The sequence below is a fragment of the Somniosus microcephalus genome, chromosome 3 (genome assembly GCF_052327205.1).
Source record: "Somniosus microcephalus isolate GS21.2 chromosome 3, FLI_Smic_1.0, whole genome shotgun sequence".
Lineage (NCBI taxonomy): Eukaryota > Metazoa > Chordata > Chondrichthyes > Squaliformes > Somniosidae > Somniosus > Somniosus microcephalus.
In genome coordinates, this window is record NC_140989.1 from 163,227,790 (window position 1) to 163,245,723 (window position 17,934).

Sequence of the window (17,934 nt, forward strand, 5' to 3'; positions counted from 1 at the left end):
CGAATCCATCCCCTTCCAGGTGGAAAGCGACGCGTCCGACTTTGCCCTGGCCGCTACCCTCAATCAGGCGGGGAGACCCGTGGCCTTCTTTTCACGAACCCTCCAAGGCCCGGAGACCAGACACTCCACTGTTGAGAAGGAGGCCCAGGCGATTGTGGAGGCTGTACGTCATTGGAGGCACTACCTGGCCGGAAAACGATTTACCCTGCTCACTGACCAACGTTGCTTTCATGTTTAACAACAAGCAGAGGGGCAAAATCAAAAATGACAAGATCTTGAGGTGGAGAATCGAACTTTCCACCTACAATTACGAGATCTTGTACCGGCCCGGGAAGCTCAGTGAACCCCCGGATGCGCTATCGCGTGGCACCTGCGCCAGCGCGCAGATCGATAGACTGCGGGCCCTCCACAATGACCTCTGCCACCCGGGGGTCACCAGGTTCTTCCACTTCATCAAGGCCCGCAACCTGCCTTACTCTATTGAGGAGGTCAGGACCATGACCAGGAACTGCCAAGTCTGCGCTGAGTGCAAACCGCACTTTTATAGACCAGACAGGGCCCACCTGATAAAAGCCACTCGCCCCTTCGAGCGCCTGAGCGTTGATTTTAAAGGGCCTCTCCCCTCCTCCGACCGCAATGTGTACTTCCTCAATATTATTGATGAGTACTCCCGTTTCCCGTTCGCCATCCCCTGCCCGGACATGACCAGTGCCACGGTCATTAAATGTCTGAACGACCTCTTCACCCTGTTCGGTTTCCCCAGCTATATCCATAGCAACCGGGGCTCATCGTTTATGAGCGACGAACTCAGTCAGTACCTGCTAACTAGGGGTATTGCCACAAGCAGGACCACCAGTTACAACCCCCGGGGGAACGGACAGGTGGAAAGAGAAAATGCGACAGTTTGGAAGGCCGCCCTGCTAGCCTTAAAGTCTAGGGGCCTTCCAACCTCCCGCTGGCAGGATGTGCTCCCCGATGCGCTCCACTCTATTCGGTCACTGCTCTGCACTGCCACTAACGCCACCCCTCATGAGAAAATGTTTGTCTTCCCAAGGAAGTCCACATCGGGGACATCGCTACCGCCATGGCTGACGTCCCCAGGGCCGGTCCTACTGAGAAGGCACGTGAGTACCCATAAAACGGACCCCCTGGTCGAGAGGGTCGACCTCCTCCACGCCAACCCCCAGTATGCTTACATTGCATACCCGGACGGGCGGGAGGACACAGTCTCCATAAGAGACCTTGCACCCTCGGGGGCCGCAGTAACCCACTACTCACTACCACCCCCCCCCCCACGATCCGATATCCAGCCCCAGCAGACGGCAGGCCTGGGCCCAGCAACCCGCTCGACACCTACGAGGACGAAACGCCTGTGCCACAGCCTACGCGGGACTCGACGCCGGAAGCTCCACTACCCCTGCCGTCGCCACGCCGATCACAGCGGCAGACAAGACCTCCGGAGAGACTCCAATACACTAACTTTTAATACACTTCACCCCGCCGGACTCAATTTTAAACAAGGGGTGAATGTGGTAAACCACTGTTTGTATTCCACTGTGTACATGCCTGGACATGCCTCGGCTGACTCCTCCCACAAGTCCTAGTATAAAGGTGACTGCTCCCCAGCCCCTTTGTATTCTGGACCGGTCGACCACTCGAGGCAGACCTTCATTCTTTTGTTAATAAAAGCCTTTAGTTACTCTCTTAACTCTCAGTCTTTTATGAGTAATTGATAGCGCATCACAGAGGCAGATACAGGGCTATGGAGGGAACGTGGGTGGGATCGGTTTGGATTGCTCGAGCAGAGAGCCAACACCATGGGCCGACTGGCCTCCTTCTGCGCTGTAAACGTCCACGATTCTGGTTTCTCCTGTTTGAATGCATCAAAGGTAACAATCAGGAAATTGGGAGCCCTCGATAAGCATCACATGAACATAAAGATGGGTTAGGATCAAAACTCGCTTTCACAGCCACATATCTTTCCTCAGCAACTGTCCCCGTTTCAGACTTACTCCACGTGGATTCCAACTGAAATTCCACCCCTCATGTTTTGGATCCACCCAGGACTATAGATATCTCCAAGATATTCAGCGTTCCTCGAACCACTGCTCTCGCTGTATCCCGAGATCCACGCTGAATGCCATGCGCTGCCACATGAACACATTCAACCTCTCTCTTCAGCAGCACTGACTCACTTTCTCAAAGCTGTCCTGGTCCGCAGTTCCATTTCATCCTTCGCCTCATCTGACGCTTTAACAAAAAACTTTTTTTCTTCCTTTTAGGTTTCAAGGATCGCAAGCTTCAACAACAGCACGGTGGCATAGTGGTTAGCACTGTTGCCTCACAGCGCCAGGGACCCGGGTTCGAATCCGGCCTCAGGTGACTGTCTGTGTGGAGTTTGCACATTCTCCCCGTGTTTGCGTGGGTTTCCTCCAGGTGCTCCGGTTTCCTCCCACAGTCCAAAGATGTGCGGGTTAGGATGATTGGCTATGATAAATTGACCCTTAGTGTTAGGGGGATTAAATACGTGGGGTTACGGGGATAGGGTGGGATATGTGTTGGTGTAGGGGTTACGGGGATCGGGTGGGATATGTGTCAGTGCAGGCTCGATGGGCCGAAATAGCCTCTATCTGCACTGTGGGGTTTCTGTGATTTCTGTGAACTCTTGGACACCAACACCCCTCCGGAACCTTCTTCCCCATCACGTTCCTCTGACCCCATCCCTTCTTCCAATCTCACCCCCTGCCGTGTTTTCACTATCCCCTCTGACCTTCCCCTCTCTGACCCCGAACAATCAATCCTTATCAAAGGCCTGAGCTTCATCCCCTTACGCCCCCACCTCAATGAATTGCCCACTTCTTTGACCAGGAGTCTTCCCCCAGCACAGCTGACCCTTTCCCCCATTTTCAGAATTCTCATTCTACCTGGACCCCTCCCTCTGGCCTCTTAACCTCGCTAGATCTTTTCATTGCAAACTGCCGGCATGACATCGGCCGTCTCAATTTCTCTGCTCCCCTCACTCACTCCAACCTACCTCCCTCTGAACTTGCAGCACTCCATTCTCTCAGATCCAACCTCAACATTGTCATTAAACCTGCTGACAAGGGTGGTGCTGTTGTTGTTTGGCGAACCGACCTCTACCTAGCGGAGACTGAACGCCAACTCTCCGACACCTCCTCCTACCTCTACCTGGACCATGACCCCACGACCGAACATCAAGCCACCGTTTCCAAGACCGTCACTGACCTCATCTCCTCTGGAGAGCTTCCCCCCACGGCCGCCAACCTCATAATTCCCCAACCCCGCACAGCCCGCTTCTACCTCCTTCCCAAGATCCACAAACAGGACTGCCCCAGTAGACCCATCGTTTCAGCCTGTTCTTGCCTCACGGAACTTATCTCTTCCTATCTCGACTCTATTTTTTCTCCTTCTCCAGTCTCTTCCCTACATCCACGACTCTTCCGACGCTCTCCGTCACTTTAACAGTTTCCTGGCCCCAACCGTCTCCTTTTCACTATGGGCATCCAATCCCTCTACACCTCCATCCCCCACCAGGATGGCCTGAAGGCGCTTCACTTCTTCCTTGAACAGAGGCCCAACCAGTCCTCATCCACCACCACCCTCCTCCGCCTGGCTGAACTTGTTCTCACATTGAACAACTTCTCCTTTGACTCCACTCACTTCCTCCAAATTAAAGGTGTTGCTATGGGAACCCGCATGAGTCCCAGCTATGCCTGCCTTTCGTGGGATATGTGGAACATTCTTTGTTCCAGTCCTACTCAGGTCCTCTCACTCACCTCTTTTTCCTGTACATTGATGACTATCGGTGCTGTTTCCTGCTCTCGCCCTGAACTAGAAAATTTAATTCACTTTGCTTCCAATTTCCACCCTTCCCTCACCTTCACATGGTCCATCTCCAACTCTTCCCTTCCCTTTCTCGACTTCTCTGTCTCCATCTCTGGGAGTAGGCTCTTGACAAACATTCACTACAAACCCACTGACTCCCACAGCTACCTGGACTACACTTCCTCCCACCCCACTTCCTGTAAGGACTCTATTCCATTCTTCCAGTTTCTCCATCTCCGCCGCATCTGCTCGGACGATGCCACCTTTCATACCACTGCTTCCGAAAGGTCTTCCTTTTTCCTCAACCAAGGATTCCCCTCTGCTGTGGTCGACGCTGCCCTTGACCGTGTCCATTCTATTTCCTGCACTTCTGCTCTCAGTTCTTCCCTCCATCCCAGAACCATGATAGGGTTCCCCTTATCCTCACCTTTCACCCCACCAGCTTCCACATTCAACAGATCATCCTCCGCCATTTCCGCCACCTCCAGCGTGATCCCACCACCAAACACATCTTCCCCACACCTCCCCTTTCAGCATTCCGAAGGGACCGCTCCCTCCGCGACACCCTGGTCCACTCCTCTATCACCCTCAACACCCCTTCCCCTTCACCCGGCACCTTCCTGTGCAAGCGCAGGAGATGTAACACATGCCCTTTTACCTCCACCCTTCCCACTGTCCAGGGCCCCAAACACTCCTTCCAGGTGAAACAGCGATTTACTTGTACTTCTTGCAATTTAGTATACTGTATTCGCTGCTCACGATGCGGTCTCCTCTACATTGGGGAGACCAAACGCAGATTGGGTGACCACTTTCTGGAACACCTCCGTTCAGTCCGTAAGGGTGACCCCGAGCTTCCGGTCACCTGTCACTTTAATTCTCCGCTCCACTCCCACCTCAGACCTCACCGTCCTCGGCCTCTTGCACTGTTCCAATGAAGCTCAATGTAAGCTCAAGGAACAGCACCTCATCTTTCGATTAGGCACTTTACAGCCTTCTGGACTAAGAATTCCACAATTTCAGATCATTACCTCTGCCCCTATTCTTTTTTTTCCCCATTCATTTTATTTCTTTTTTTTTTTATTTACACGTCGTCTAGAGCCATCTTTTGTTTCTTAACTTGTCCCATTACCGTCTCCTTTTGCCTTGCACCATCTCTTAATGTCTCTTAATCTCTCCTGCCTTCCATCCTATCAGACCTTCACTTTTCTTCTTTCCTCCCCTCCCCCTTTCCCTGCCCCTGCACTTGCTTAAACACCTGTCTGATCCCCAGCTTTTTCCAGTTCTGACGAAGGGTTATCGACCTGAAACGTTAACTCTGTTTCTCTCTCCACAGGTGCTGCCTGACCTGCTGAGTATTTCCAGCATTTTCTGTTTTTATTTCAGATTTCCAGCATCCGCAGTATTTTGCTTTTGTATTAGGATATCTCCAAGTTTGCAGATGACACAAAGCTGGGTGGGCGTGTGGAGGATGCCGAGAAACTCCAGTATGATTTGGGCAGGTTGCGTGATTGGGCAGAAACATGGCAGATGCAATATAGCGTGGATAAATGCGAGGTTATCCACTTCGGTGTCAAAAACAAGGCGGCAAATTATTTTCTGAATGGCAATAGATTGGAAGAAGGGGAAGTGCAATGAGACCTGGGTGTCCTTGTGCACCAGTCGCTGAAGGTAAGCATGCAGGTGCAGCAGGCGGTTAAGAAGGCAAATGGTATGTTGGCCTTCGTAGCGAGAGTTCGAGTACAGGAACAAGGATGTCTTGCTGCAGTTGTACAGGGACTTGGTGAGACCACACCTTGAGTATTGTGTGCAGTTTTGGTCGCCTTATCTGAGGAAGGATGTTCTTGCCATGGAAGGAGTGCAGTGAAGATTCACCAGGCTGATACCTGGGATGGCAGGAATGACGTGAGAGATTGGGTCGATTGAAATCTGAGATTGATCTATTTTTGTTAGGTAAGGTTTACAGAGTTTAGAAGAATGAGAGGGGATCGCATTGAAACTTATAAAATTCTAACAGGACTAGATGCAGGAAGGATGTTCCCGATGGTCGGATAGTCCAGAACCAGGGGTCACAGTCTAAGGATAAGGGGTAAGCCACGTGGGACAGAGATGAGGAGGAATTTCTTCACCCAGAGAGTGGTGAACCTGTGGAATTCTCTACCACAGAAGGCAATAGAGGCCAATTCATTAAATATATTCAAGAAGGAGTTGGATATATTTCTTGAGGCTAAAGGGATCAAGGGATATGGGGAGAAAGCAGGGACAGGGTACTAAATTTGGATGATCAGCCATGATTGCATTGAATGGCGGAGCAGGCTCGAGGGGCCGAATGGCCTACTCCTGCTCCTATCTTCTATGTTTCTATGATCATAAGTTGATGGGATCAATCATTTAAAATATATTACATGGCCTTCGAAATTTCATAGTACACACGCAAGTGGCCCAAGATAAACAAAAACTCGAGCACTGTCTAAGAAATGACACCCTAATTGCCCAGACAAGACATTCTCCTAATGTCCTGTTTGTGGGATCTTGCTGTGTGTAGATTTATTGCCACACTTGCCTATAAAATAGCAGTGTTAGTCATGGCTCAGTGGTAACATTCTCACCTGAAATTAGAATTTAATTTCTCCTAGCTATCAGGATTGATAAGATGGCAGGACCTCAAAAGAAATGAGAAAAGACTATGCAATCCTAATTATTACACAGGAACAGGAGGAGGCCATGCAGCCCCTCGAGCCTGTTCCACCATTCAATTAGATCATGGTTGATCTGTATATTAACTCCATTTACCTGCCCTAGCTCCGTAAACCTTACCTAACAAAAATAGATCAATCTCAGATTTCAATCGCAGCCTCAACATTTTTTTTATGCGGGGGGGTGGGTGGGGGGGGGGGGGGGGGGGGGGAAGAAAAGAGCGGAGCGTTCCAGACTTCCACTACCCTTTGTATGGAGTGCTTCCTAACATCACGCTTGAATGACCTAGCTCTAATTTTAAGGTTATGCCCCGTTGTTCTGGACTCCCCCACCAGAGGAAATAGTTTCTCTATCACCGTATCAACTCCTTTAATCATCTTATATAAACACCTTAGATCACCCCTTAATTTTCTATACACAAGGGAATACCAGCCTAGATAATGCAACCCATCCTCATAACTTAACCCTTTTAGTCTTGGTATCATTCTGGTGATCTGGATGTAAGTGTTGGGGGCACAATCTGCAAATTTGCAGATGATAACAAGGCCTTTTTTTATTCATTCCTGGGATATGGGCATTGCTGGCAGGGCCAGCATTTATTGCCCATCCCCAATTGCCCTTGAGAAAGTGGTGGTGAGCCGCCTTCTTGAACCGCTGCAGTCCGTGTGGTGAAGGTACTCCCACAGTGCTGTTAGGGAGGGAGTTCCATGATTTTGACCCAGCGACGATGAAGGATCGACAATATACTTCTACGTCAGGATGGTGTGTGACTTGGAGGGGAACTTGGAGGTGGTGGTGTTCCCATGCGTCTGCTGCCCTTGTCCTTCTACGTGGAAGAGATTGCGGGTTTGGGGGGTGCTGCCGAAGAAGCCTTGGTGAGTTGCTGCAGTGCATCTTGTAGATGGTACACACTGCAGCCACAGTACACCGGTGGTGGAGGGAGTGAATGTTGAAGGTGGTAGGTGGGGTGCCAATCAAACAGGCTGTTTTGTCCTGGATGGTGTCGAGCTTCTTGAGTGTTGTTGGAGCTGCACTCATCCAGGCAAGTGGAGAATATTCCATCACACTCCTGACTTGTGCCTTGTAGATGGTGGAAAGGCTTTGGGGAGTCAGGAGGTGAGACACTCGCCCCAGACTCTGACCTGCTGTTGTGGCCACAGTATTTATGTGGCTGGTCCAGTTAAGTTTCTGGTCAATGGCGACCCCCCAGGAGGTTGATGTTGGTGGGGGATTCAGCGATGGCAATGCCGTTGAATGTCAAGGGGCGGTGGTTAGACGCTCGCTTGTTGGAGCTAGTCATTGCCTGGCATGTGTGTGGCGGGAATTTTACTTGCCACTTCTCAGCCCAAGCCTGAATGCTGTCCAGGACTTACTTGCATGCGGGCATAGACTGCTTCATTATCTGAGGAGTTGCAAATGGAACTGAACACTGCAATCATCAGCGAACATCCCCACTTTATGATGGAGGGAAGGTCATTGATGAAGCAGCTGAAGATGGTTGGGTCCAGGACACTGCCCTGAGGAACTGCTGCAGCGATGTCATGGGGCCGAGATGATTGACCTCCAGTAACCACAGCCATCTTCCTTTGTGCTAGGCATGACTCCAGCCAGTAGAGAGATTTCCCCCCGATTCCCATTGACTTCAATTTTACTAGGACTCCTTGATGCCACACTCAGTCAAATGCTGTCTTGATATCAAGGGCAGTCACTCTCACCTCACCTCTGGAATTCAGCTCCTTTGTCCATGCTTGGACCAAGGCTGTAATGAGGTCTGGAGCCGAAAGATCTTGCTGGAACCCAAACTGAGCATCAGTGAGCAGATTATTGGTGAGTAAGTGCTGCTTGATAGCACTGTCGATGACACCTTCAATCACTTTGCTGATGATTGAGAGTAGACTGATGGGGCGGTAATTGGCTGGATTGCATTTGTCCTGCTTTTTGTGGACAGGACATACCTGGGCAGTTTTCCACATTGTCGGGTAGATGCCAGTGTTGTAGCTGTACTAGAACAGCTTGGCTAGAGGCGCGGCTAGTTCTGGAGCACAAGTCTTCAGCATGATGGCCGGGATGTTGTCAAGGCCCATAGCCTTTGCAGTATCCAGTGCGCTCAGCCGTTTCTTGATATCATGTGGAATGAATCAATTGGCTGAAGACCGGCTTGTGTGATGGTGGGAACCTCAGGAGGAGGCCGACATGGATCATCCACTCAGCACTTCTGGCTGAAGATGGTTGCAAACGCTTCAGCCTTGTCTTTTGCACTCATGTGCTGGGCTCCACCATCATTGAGGATGGGGATATTCATGGAGCCTCCTCCCCCCGTTAATTGTTTAATGGTCCACCACCATTCACGACTGGATGTGGCAGGACTGCAGAGCTTTGATCTGATCCGTTGATTGTGGGATCACTTAGCTCTGTCTATAGCATGCTGCTTTCGCTGTTTAGCATGCATGTAGTCCTGTGTTGTAGTTTCACCAGTTTGGCACCTCATTTTTAAGTACGCCTGGTGCTGCTCCTGGTATGCTCTTCTGCACTCCTTACTGAACCAGGGCTAGTCCCCTGGCTTGATGGTAATGGTAGAGTGAGGGATATGCCGGGCCATGAGGTTACAGAGTGGTGGAATACAATTCTGCTGCTGCTAATGGCCCACAGTGCCTCATGGATGCCCAGTTTTGAGCTGCTAGATCTGTTCTTAATCTATCCCATTTAGCACAGTGGTAGTGCCACACAACATGATGGAAGGTGTCCTCGGTGCGAAGATGGGACTTCGTCTCCACAAGGACTGTGCGGTGGTCCCTGCTACCAATACTGTCATGGACAGATGCATCTGCGACAGATAGATTGGTGAGGACGAGGTCAAGTAGGTTTTTCCCTTGTGTAGGTTCTCTCACCACCTGCCGCAGCCCAGTCTGGCAGCTATGTCCTTCAGGACTCGGCCAGCTCAGTCAGTAGTGGTGCTACCGAGAAACTCTTGGTGATGGACATTGAAGTCCCCCACCCTTGCTACCAAGTGGTGCACAACCTGGTGTAGTAGTGATTTATCAGCTGAGGGAGTGCGGTAGGTGGTAATCAGCAGGAGGTTTCCTTGCCCATGCTTGACCCGAAGCCATGAGACTTCATGAAGTCAGGAGTCAATTTGAGGACTCCCAGGAACACTCCCTCCTGACTGTATACCACAGTGCCGCCACATCTGGTGGGTCTGTCCTGCCGGTGGGACAGGACATACCCACCACAGTGCCGCCACATCTGGTGGGTCTGTCCTGCCGGTGGGACAGGACATACCCAGGGATGGCGGAGTTTGGAACATTGGCTGAAAGGTCTGATTCTGTGAGTATGACTGTCAGGCTGTTGCTTGACTAATCTGTGGGGCGGCTCTCCCAATTTTGGCACAAGTCCCCAGATGTTAGTGAGGAGGACTTGAGGGTCGACTGGGCTGGGTGTGCTGTTGTCGTGTCCGAAGCCAGTGCCCAGGTCAATGCTGGGTCGTCTGTCTGCTTTTATTCTTATTATTGCTTTTCGTAGTGGTTTGTTACAATGGAGTGGCTTACTAGGCTATTTCAAAGGGCAGTTAAGAGTCAACCACATTGCTGTTGGTCTGGAGTCACATACAGGGCCAGACCGGGTACAGATGGCAGATTTCCTTCCCTAAAGGACATTAGTGAACCAGATGGGTTTTTACGACAATCCGATAGTTTCATGGTCACCATTACTGATACTAGCTTTTTAATTCCACATTTATTTAACTAAGTGAATTTAAATTCCCCAGCTGCTGTGGTGTGATTTGAACTCACGTCTCTGGATCATTAGTCCAGGCCTCTGAATTACAAGTCCAGTAACATAACCACTATGCTACCTGTGTGAGTAGTAGGACTGTAGGTCTGCTTCAGGTGGATCTTAATGTGTTGGGAGATTGGGCTCATGACTGGCCAATGATGTATAACTTGGGTAAGTGCAGTGTTTGCCTGTGGGCCGGGTAAAGCTCAACATTCGTACACCCTTCAGGGAAAAGCATTAACGGTGGAGAGAGAGAGAGATTTGGGCATTCTAGTGCATACATCTTTAAAGGTAAATGAGCAATGCCATGTAGTGATAGCTACAGCAAATGGGGAGTTGGGGTGTATCCATAAGATAATTGAGTATAAGATGAGGCATACTATTTTCTTTGTACAAGACCATAGTCAGGCCGCACTTGGAAAATTGAGTCCAGTTTCGGTCTCCTCACATGGTGGGTGATATTGTAGCTTTGGAAAGGGTGCAGAGGAGGGTCACTAGACTAATTCCCAGTCTAAAGCATCTTAGTTATCAAGGTAGGCTAAAAGAGTTGGGACTCTACGCTTTATAGTGTAGACGTAGAGGTGATATGATTGAAGGTTATATGATAATGAAGGGAATAGATTGTTTTCCAGTTGACAGTTTGTTTCAATTAACTTGGTTCAGGAGGACCAGGGGTCACAAATTTAAGTTGTATACAGCCAGATCTAGGTTAGATGTCAGGAGGTAGTTCTTTTCCCAGAGAATAGTGGGCCTCTGGAACAGGCTGCCGGCTCGTGCAGTGGATGCTGATTCGCTGAATTCCTTCAAGCAAGAGCTGGGCCTGTTTCTGGCTGGGGCGGAGATCACCTCTTACAGAAGGCAGGTACTGCAGGGAATTCAGGGCCAGAGTGATCTCCTGGACTAATTCTGATCGGCTAGAGGGGTCAGAGAGGAATCTCCCAGATTTTTTCCCCCAAATTGGCCTGGGTTTTTTTTTCTATCTGTTTTTTTGCCGCTCCCAGGAAATCACATGGTTTCGGGTGGGGTGGAGTGTTTATGTTGTGATACAAGGTATCGCAATTGTGTGGGACAGGTTCGATGTACCAGAGCATCTTTGCCTGTCCATCATTGTTCGTAATCTGCGCTGCACCCCCTCCAAGGCCAGTATATCCTTCTTGACATGAGGAACAAAGCAACCCGGATCACGGCTTTTAATGTTCAAGCTCCTACTTTCCGCGTATCAAATAGCATGAATAATTGTGCTTTAAAAAAAAAACCCGATAAAAATGGTCACCTAGTCTACGGACAGTTATTTCAGACAACAGTACTTAAGTGATACAGGTTTAGCAAGTATGTGCATCACAGCAATGGAGAAAAAGTTCCACCCACTCAGTTCTCCAGCCTCTAGAATTATTAGATGGAAAACTGCAGACAAAAGGATGCCTGACCCAGGAACTGGAGATCTAAACTTTGTCCAACCTTAATCTGCAGAGCTGCTGTCAGGAGCCTGATTCTGTCGTGCGACGGTCCAGGTTCATTCCAGCAGAAATCTTGGCAACTGGAGCTCGAATTAAAAGCTGCATCTGGAACGAAGCACAAAACAGGTCAATGGACTATGCACTCAAAACATAAAAGGCTCATAGAAACATGGAAGATAGGAGTAGGAGTAGAACATTCGGCCCCTCGAGCCTGCTCCGCCATTCAATGCGATCATGGCTGATCATCCAAATTCAGTACCCGGTCCCTGCTTTCTCCCCATACCCCTTGATCCCTTTTAGCCTTGAGAAATATATCCAACTCCTTCTTGAATATATTTAATGAATTAGCCTCTACTGCCTTCTGTGGTAGAGAATTCCACAGGTTCACCACTCTCTGGGTGAAGAAATTCCTCCTCATCTCTGTCCTAAATGGCTTACCCCTTATCCTTAGACTGTGACCCCTGGTTCTGGACTCCCCAACCATCGGGAACATCCTCCCTGCATCTAGTCTGTCCAGTCCTGTCAGAATTTTATAAGTTTCAATGAGATCCCCTCTCATTCTTCTAAACTCCAGCGAGTACAAGCCCAATCGACCCAATCTCTCTTCAAACGTCATTCCTGCCATCCCAGGTATCAGCCTGGTGAATCTTTGCTGAACTCCTTCCATGGCAAGAACATCCTTCCTCAGATAAGGCGACCAAAACTGCACACAATACTCAAGATGTGGTCTCATAAGGCCCTGTACAACTGCAGCAAGACATCCTTGTTCCTGTACTCAAACCCTCTCGCTACGAAGGCCAACATACCATTTGCCTTCTTAACCGCCTGCTGCACCTGCATGCTTACCTTCAGCGACTGATGCACAAGAACACCCAGGTCGCGTTGCACTTCCCCTTCTCCCAATCTATTGCCATTCAGATAATAATCTGCCTTCCTGTTTTTGCTACCAAAGTGGATAACCTCACATTTATCCAGGTTATATTGCATCTGCCATGCTTCTGCCCAATCACCCAACCTGTCCAAATCATCCTGGAGTTTCTCGGCATCCTCCTCACAGCACACACGCCCACCCAGCTTTGTGTCGTCTGCAAATTTGGAGGTATTACATCTAGTTCCCTTGTATAGATCATTAATATATAGTGAATAGTTGGGGTCCAAGGACCAATCCCTGCGGTACCCCACTAGTCACTGCCTGCCACTCGGGAAAAGACCCGTTTATTCCAACTCTTTGCTTTCTGTCTGCCAACCAGTTCTCTATCCAAGTCAATACCTTGCCCCCAATCCCATGTGCCTTAACTTTACACGCTAATCTCTTATGCGGGACCTTATCGAAAGCCTTCTGAAAGTCCAAATACACCACATCCACTGGTTCTCCCTTATCTATTTTACCAGTTACATCCTCAAAAAATTCCAGTAGATTAGTCAAGCACGATTTACCCTTTGTAAATCCATGTTGACGTGGTCCAATCCTGTCACTGTTTTCCAAGTGCTCTGCTATTACATCTTTTATGATGGACTCTAGCATTTTCCCCACTACCGATGTCAGGCTTACCGATCTGTAATTCCCCGTTTTCCCTCTACCACCTTTTTTGAATAGTGGGGTAACATTAGCTACCCTCCAATCCATGGGTACTGTTCCAGATTCCATCGAATGTTGGAAGATGATCAGCAATGCATCTACTGTTTCTAGGGCCACTTCCTTAAGTACCCTAGGATGTAGATTATCAAGCCCTGGGGATTTATCAGCCTTCAATCCCATCAATTTCCTTAACACCATTTCCCTACAAATACTGATTTCTTTCAGTTCCTCCCTTTCATCAGACCCTATGTTCCCCGACATCTCTGGGAGGTTATTTGTGTCCTCCTTTGTGAAGACAGAACCAATATATATTTAATTGGTCTGCCATTTCTTTGTTCCCCATTACAAATTCCCCTGATTCTGACTGCAAGGGACCTACGCTTGACTTCACCAATCTTTTTCTCTTCACATATCTATAAAAGCTTTTACAGTCAGTTTTTATGTTCCCTGCAAGCTTACTCTCATATTCTATTTTCCCCTTCTTAATTAATCCCTTTGTCCTCCTTTGTTGAATCCTAAACTGCTCCCAATCCTCAGGTTTACTGCTTTTTCTGGCCAATTTATATGTCCTCTCCTTGGATCTTATGCTATCCCTAATTTCCCTTGTTAGCCACGGTTGAGTCACCTTTTTTGTTTTATTTTTATGCCAAACTGGGATGAACAAATTCTGTAGTTCATCCATGCGGTCTTTGAATGTTTGCCATTGCCTATCCACCGTCAACCCTTTGAGTGACATTCCCCAATCAATCCTACCCAACTCGCGCCTCAGACCATCGTAGTTTCCTTTGTTTAAATTCAGGGCCCTAGTCTCTGAGTCAACAACTTCATTCTCCATCTTAACGAAGAATTCTATCATATTATGATCGCTCCGAACCAAGGGGCCTCGCACAACAAGACTGTTAATTAATCCTTTCTCGTTGCATGATACCCAGTCTAAGATGGCCTGATTTCTGATTGGTTTCTCGACATATTGGTCCAGGAAACCATCCCGTAAACACTCCAGGAATTCCTCCTCCACAATATTGTTACTAATTTGGTTAGCCCAATTTATATGTAGATTAAAGTCACCCATGATGACTGCTGTGGCCTTATTGCACGCTTCTCTAATTTCCCTTTTAATGCCATCCCCAACCTCCGCAATACTGTTTGGAGGTCTATATACCACTCCCACTAACGTTTTCTGCCCCTTGGTATTTCTCAGTTCTACCCATACAGATTCCACATCATCAGAGCTAATATTCTTCCTTACAATTGTGTTAATCCCTTCTTTAACCAGCAATGCTACCCCACCTCACTTTCCTTTTTGCCTATCTTTCCTGAATATTGAATACCCCTGGATGTTGAGTTCCCAGCCTTGGCCACCCTGGAGCCATGTTTCTGTAATCCCAATCAAATCATAATCGTTTACCTCTATTTGCGCAGCTAATTCATCCACCTTATTACGAATGCTCCTCGCATTAAGACACAAAGCCTTCAGGCTTGTTTTTTTAACGCTCTTAGACCTATTAGAATTATTATTTACTGTGGCTATGTTTGATTTAAACCGTTGATTTCTCTGACTGCCACTTTTGTTTTTCTCCTTCCTATCTTTTTCTTTTATCCTTGTTTCCCTTTCCTCTGTCCCCCTGCTCAGTTTCCCAATCCCCTGCCATTTTAGTTTAAACCCTCCCCCAGAGCACTAGCAAACACACCCCCTAGGACATCGGTCCCGGCCCTGCCCAGGTGCAAACCGTCCGGTTTGAACTGGTCCCACCTCCCCCAGAATCGGTTCCAATGTCCCAGGAATTTGAATCCCTCCCCCCTCGCACCATTCCTCTAGCCACGTATTCATCTGAAATATCCTTCTATTTCTACTCTGACTAGCACGTGGCACTGGTAGCAATCCTGAGATGACTACCTTTGAGGTCCTATTTTTAAAATTTACCTCCTAACTCCCTATATTCAGCTTTTAGGACCTCATCCCGTTTTTTACCTGGTGACCCAACGACGTGAGTACGGGAGCTCATCAATTCCAACGCTACATTGGTGAACCCGTATCCGTGAACGATTTTCACGGTAGCAACGCACGCCTGAACCTCGTCTTCCCACAAGACGACTGACACACAACCGACGAACAACAACCGCCTAACACCGATTCCTCCAAAGGCGACCCTGTCTTTGCGAACGTATTCGCAAGGTAAGCGCAGTCTGGAGCAGATCCCGTTTGACACGGACAAAACTCAACCGGACCCCGTTTTTTTGTGAACAATTTTCACAAAAGAAGCACGCCATGGAAGCACCAGCCGTTTTGCTGTTGCTACCGCAATCCAGGGAGCCACAGTCTCCCTCGTGCTTTATAAAGGTAGAAGCCCCGTTCGACGAGAACATCGATGCGGCGCCGACCACGCACTTGCCTATGGTCCCCGTACTCGTCTTTCCTACCGCCACACGGATCGTCCGCCTCTACGTCCAAAGCAACAGCAAGTATACATCTCTCCAAGCGTGGGGTACAGCATGTTCGGGCCCACAAAATCGGAGCGCGCCCTGCGGGGATACCACGAGGACTCACCCCCACGAAACACGAGGACGCACTCCTCGCGCACAAGGACCCGTCCCTCGCGAACCACGAGGACCTATCCCTCATGAAAAAAGACGACTCCTTCTCCGCCGACGACGCACCAGCCCTTCAGCCTGCTGGTTGTGTTACCTACTACACGATTCGGCGTGAACAAAAAGCGTGCCGCCCTCCCGGCTGTGTTCTCCTAAATCTAAAACAGTTACAAGTGTTTCCGCCCTCCAGGCAGAGTTGACCCCTCCTGAAAGCAACAACAACCCGGACCGTTGCCGCCCTTTCTCCAGTTTTCCCTTTAACAAACGCATACCTCTACTGATGCTGCACACATCGAGGACGGGTCCAACGGGCATCCTGCGGCCTCGATCAGCCACGTGAAAGTTGCTGGCCTCACCGATCACTGATCAACGCAGCAACTCTTCACCCTCCGTTACAACAGGTGACCACACTTCAAAAGTGCTTGCCTGGCTGTTAACCGCTTTGGGACGGCCTATATCAATGCAAGCTTCCTTATAGAGCCACTTTTTATCAATTGCTCCACCTGCAACTTAAGGCTGTGGTCACTCAACATTCTAAACTACCCCTTTACCTGGTAAATCGTAGGCGATTATGGTTGAATCAACTTTCAACCAGTCTTCTCCAAGTCCCTCTGGTGCTGGACTTGTCACCACGACCACATCACTCTGATGGAGCTATCACAAAATAAAAAATAAAATAACTCAGTCATTTAAAAGAGAACTTGATACGTTATTTGAAAAGGATCAATCAAAATGGATAGAGGGAAAGGGCAGATTAATGGGATTGGGATGGACTGCTCCAGTGGAAGAGCTAGGACTCTGATAGATTCAGTGGGGGCTAAATGGCCTCCTTCAGTGCGGTAATTTAAAGGGTTCTATGGAGAGTATGGCCACAAGTAATATCATCTACACAAAGCAGGATAGTGTTATTCTTATACAACTCCCAACACGAAATGGGACTGCACCATCACAGGTTCTGTAGCACCGAAAGAGGGGATTTCTGTCATGCTTCCAAGAGCAAAAGAAATACAGTATCACCTATGGTTGGAGGCAGCCATGAATCCGATAGGTCCAAGAGTAACAAAGCACAGTACTGCATTGTCAGAGGGGAAGGCATTGAACAGAGACCTCAGCTGCCTGTTCCAGCGGTGCGGGGGGTCAAGATCCCATAGCACTAGTCAAAGAAAATCAGCCAGTTGTGTGTATTCTGCTCACATCCTTCTGCAAGCAAGGCCATCAAAAACAGATTAACTGATCACTCAACTCCTGTTGGCTGCCAGTTTTGCCTACACAAGTCACTGGACTGGATAGTAATGCAATGTATGTAATGCACTTTGGAATGTGCATTGAGAGGTGCAATATAGATGCAGGGCTTTCTCTCTTTAGCAACAGGAGCAGGAGACTCAAAAGTCATGTACACCTTAGTACCTTAGGAGAAAATAATCAGCTAACAAAATAAAACACAAGCTCAAGCAGGACCCTTGACCCTACAACTTCTACCCTACAAGGATGTGGCAAGCAAAATATATGCTTCATTTTCTGTTCCAGATGCGATACTGTTGAAGCCAAAGTAATGCTGTAAATTACTAGCAGATGTCGATCTCGTTACCATCTCTCCCAAACAGAAAAATTAGAACGCGACGATAGACTGGAGGAGTAAAAAAAAGAGAATAAAAATCTCCACAGTGCAACATTCCAAATCAGAAACTTTTCCTCTCTTCGTTAACAGCTGAGGTAAACCATTTATTTTTATTAATTCACAGGACGCAGGCGTCGCTGGCAAGGCCAGCATTTATTTTCCATCCCTTGCTGCTCTCAAGGTGGTGATAGTGGGCCTTCTTCTTGAACCGTTGCAGTCCATGTGGTAAAACGATACTCCTACAATGCGGTCAACTAAATGCTCCTCCCCACTGCCGCTACCTCCGAACATCACACCACTGCTTTCCCTCACATGTAGATGGCAGTACAGGGATCGGACAATTCCACGCTCTGCAATCATCTCAATTCATGACTGACCAA

At 48.6% G+C, this 17,934-nt stretch overlaps 1 protein-coding gene across 2 annotated transcripts in view; it reads right to left on the reverse strand.

Annotated features, from left to right (window-relative positions):
* Positions 1 to 17,934, reverse strand: part of mthfd1l (methylenetetrahydrofolate dehydrogenase (NADP+ dependent) 1 like) — a 725,847-nt gene that overhangs the window by 230,001 nt on the left and 477,912 nt on the right. For both annotated transcript variants that reach the window (XM_085981835.1, XM_085981834.1), the window contains exons 8-9: positions 16,488 to 16,590; positions 11,770 to 11,873 (exon numbers count right to left, since the gene is read on the reverse strand). In XM_085981835.1, the coding sequence (XP_085837961.1) occupies positions 11,770 to 11,873; positions 16,488 to 16,590 (207 nt within the window). The remainder of the gene's footprint in view (positions 1 to 11,769; positions 11,874 to 16,487; positions 16,591 to 17,934) is intronic.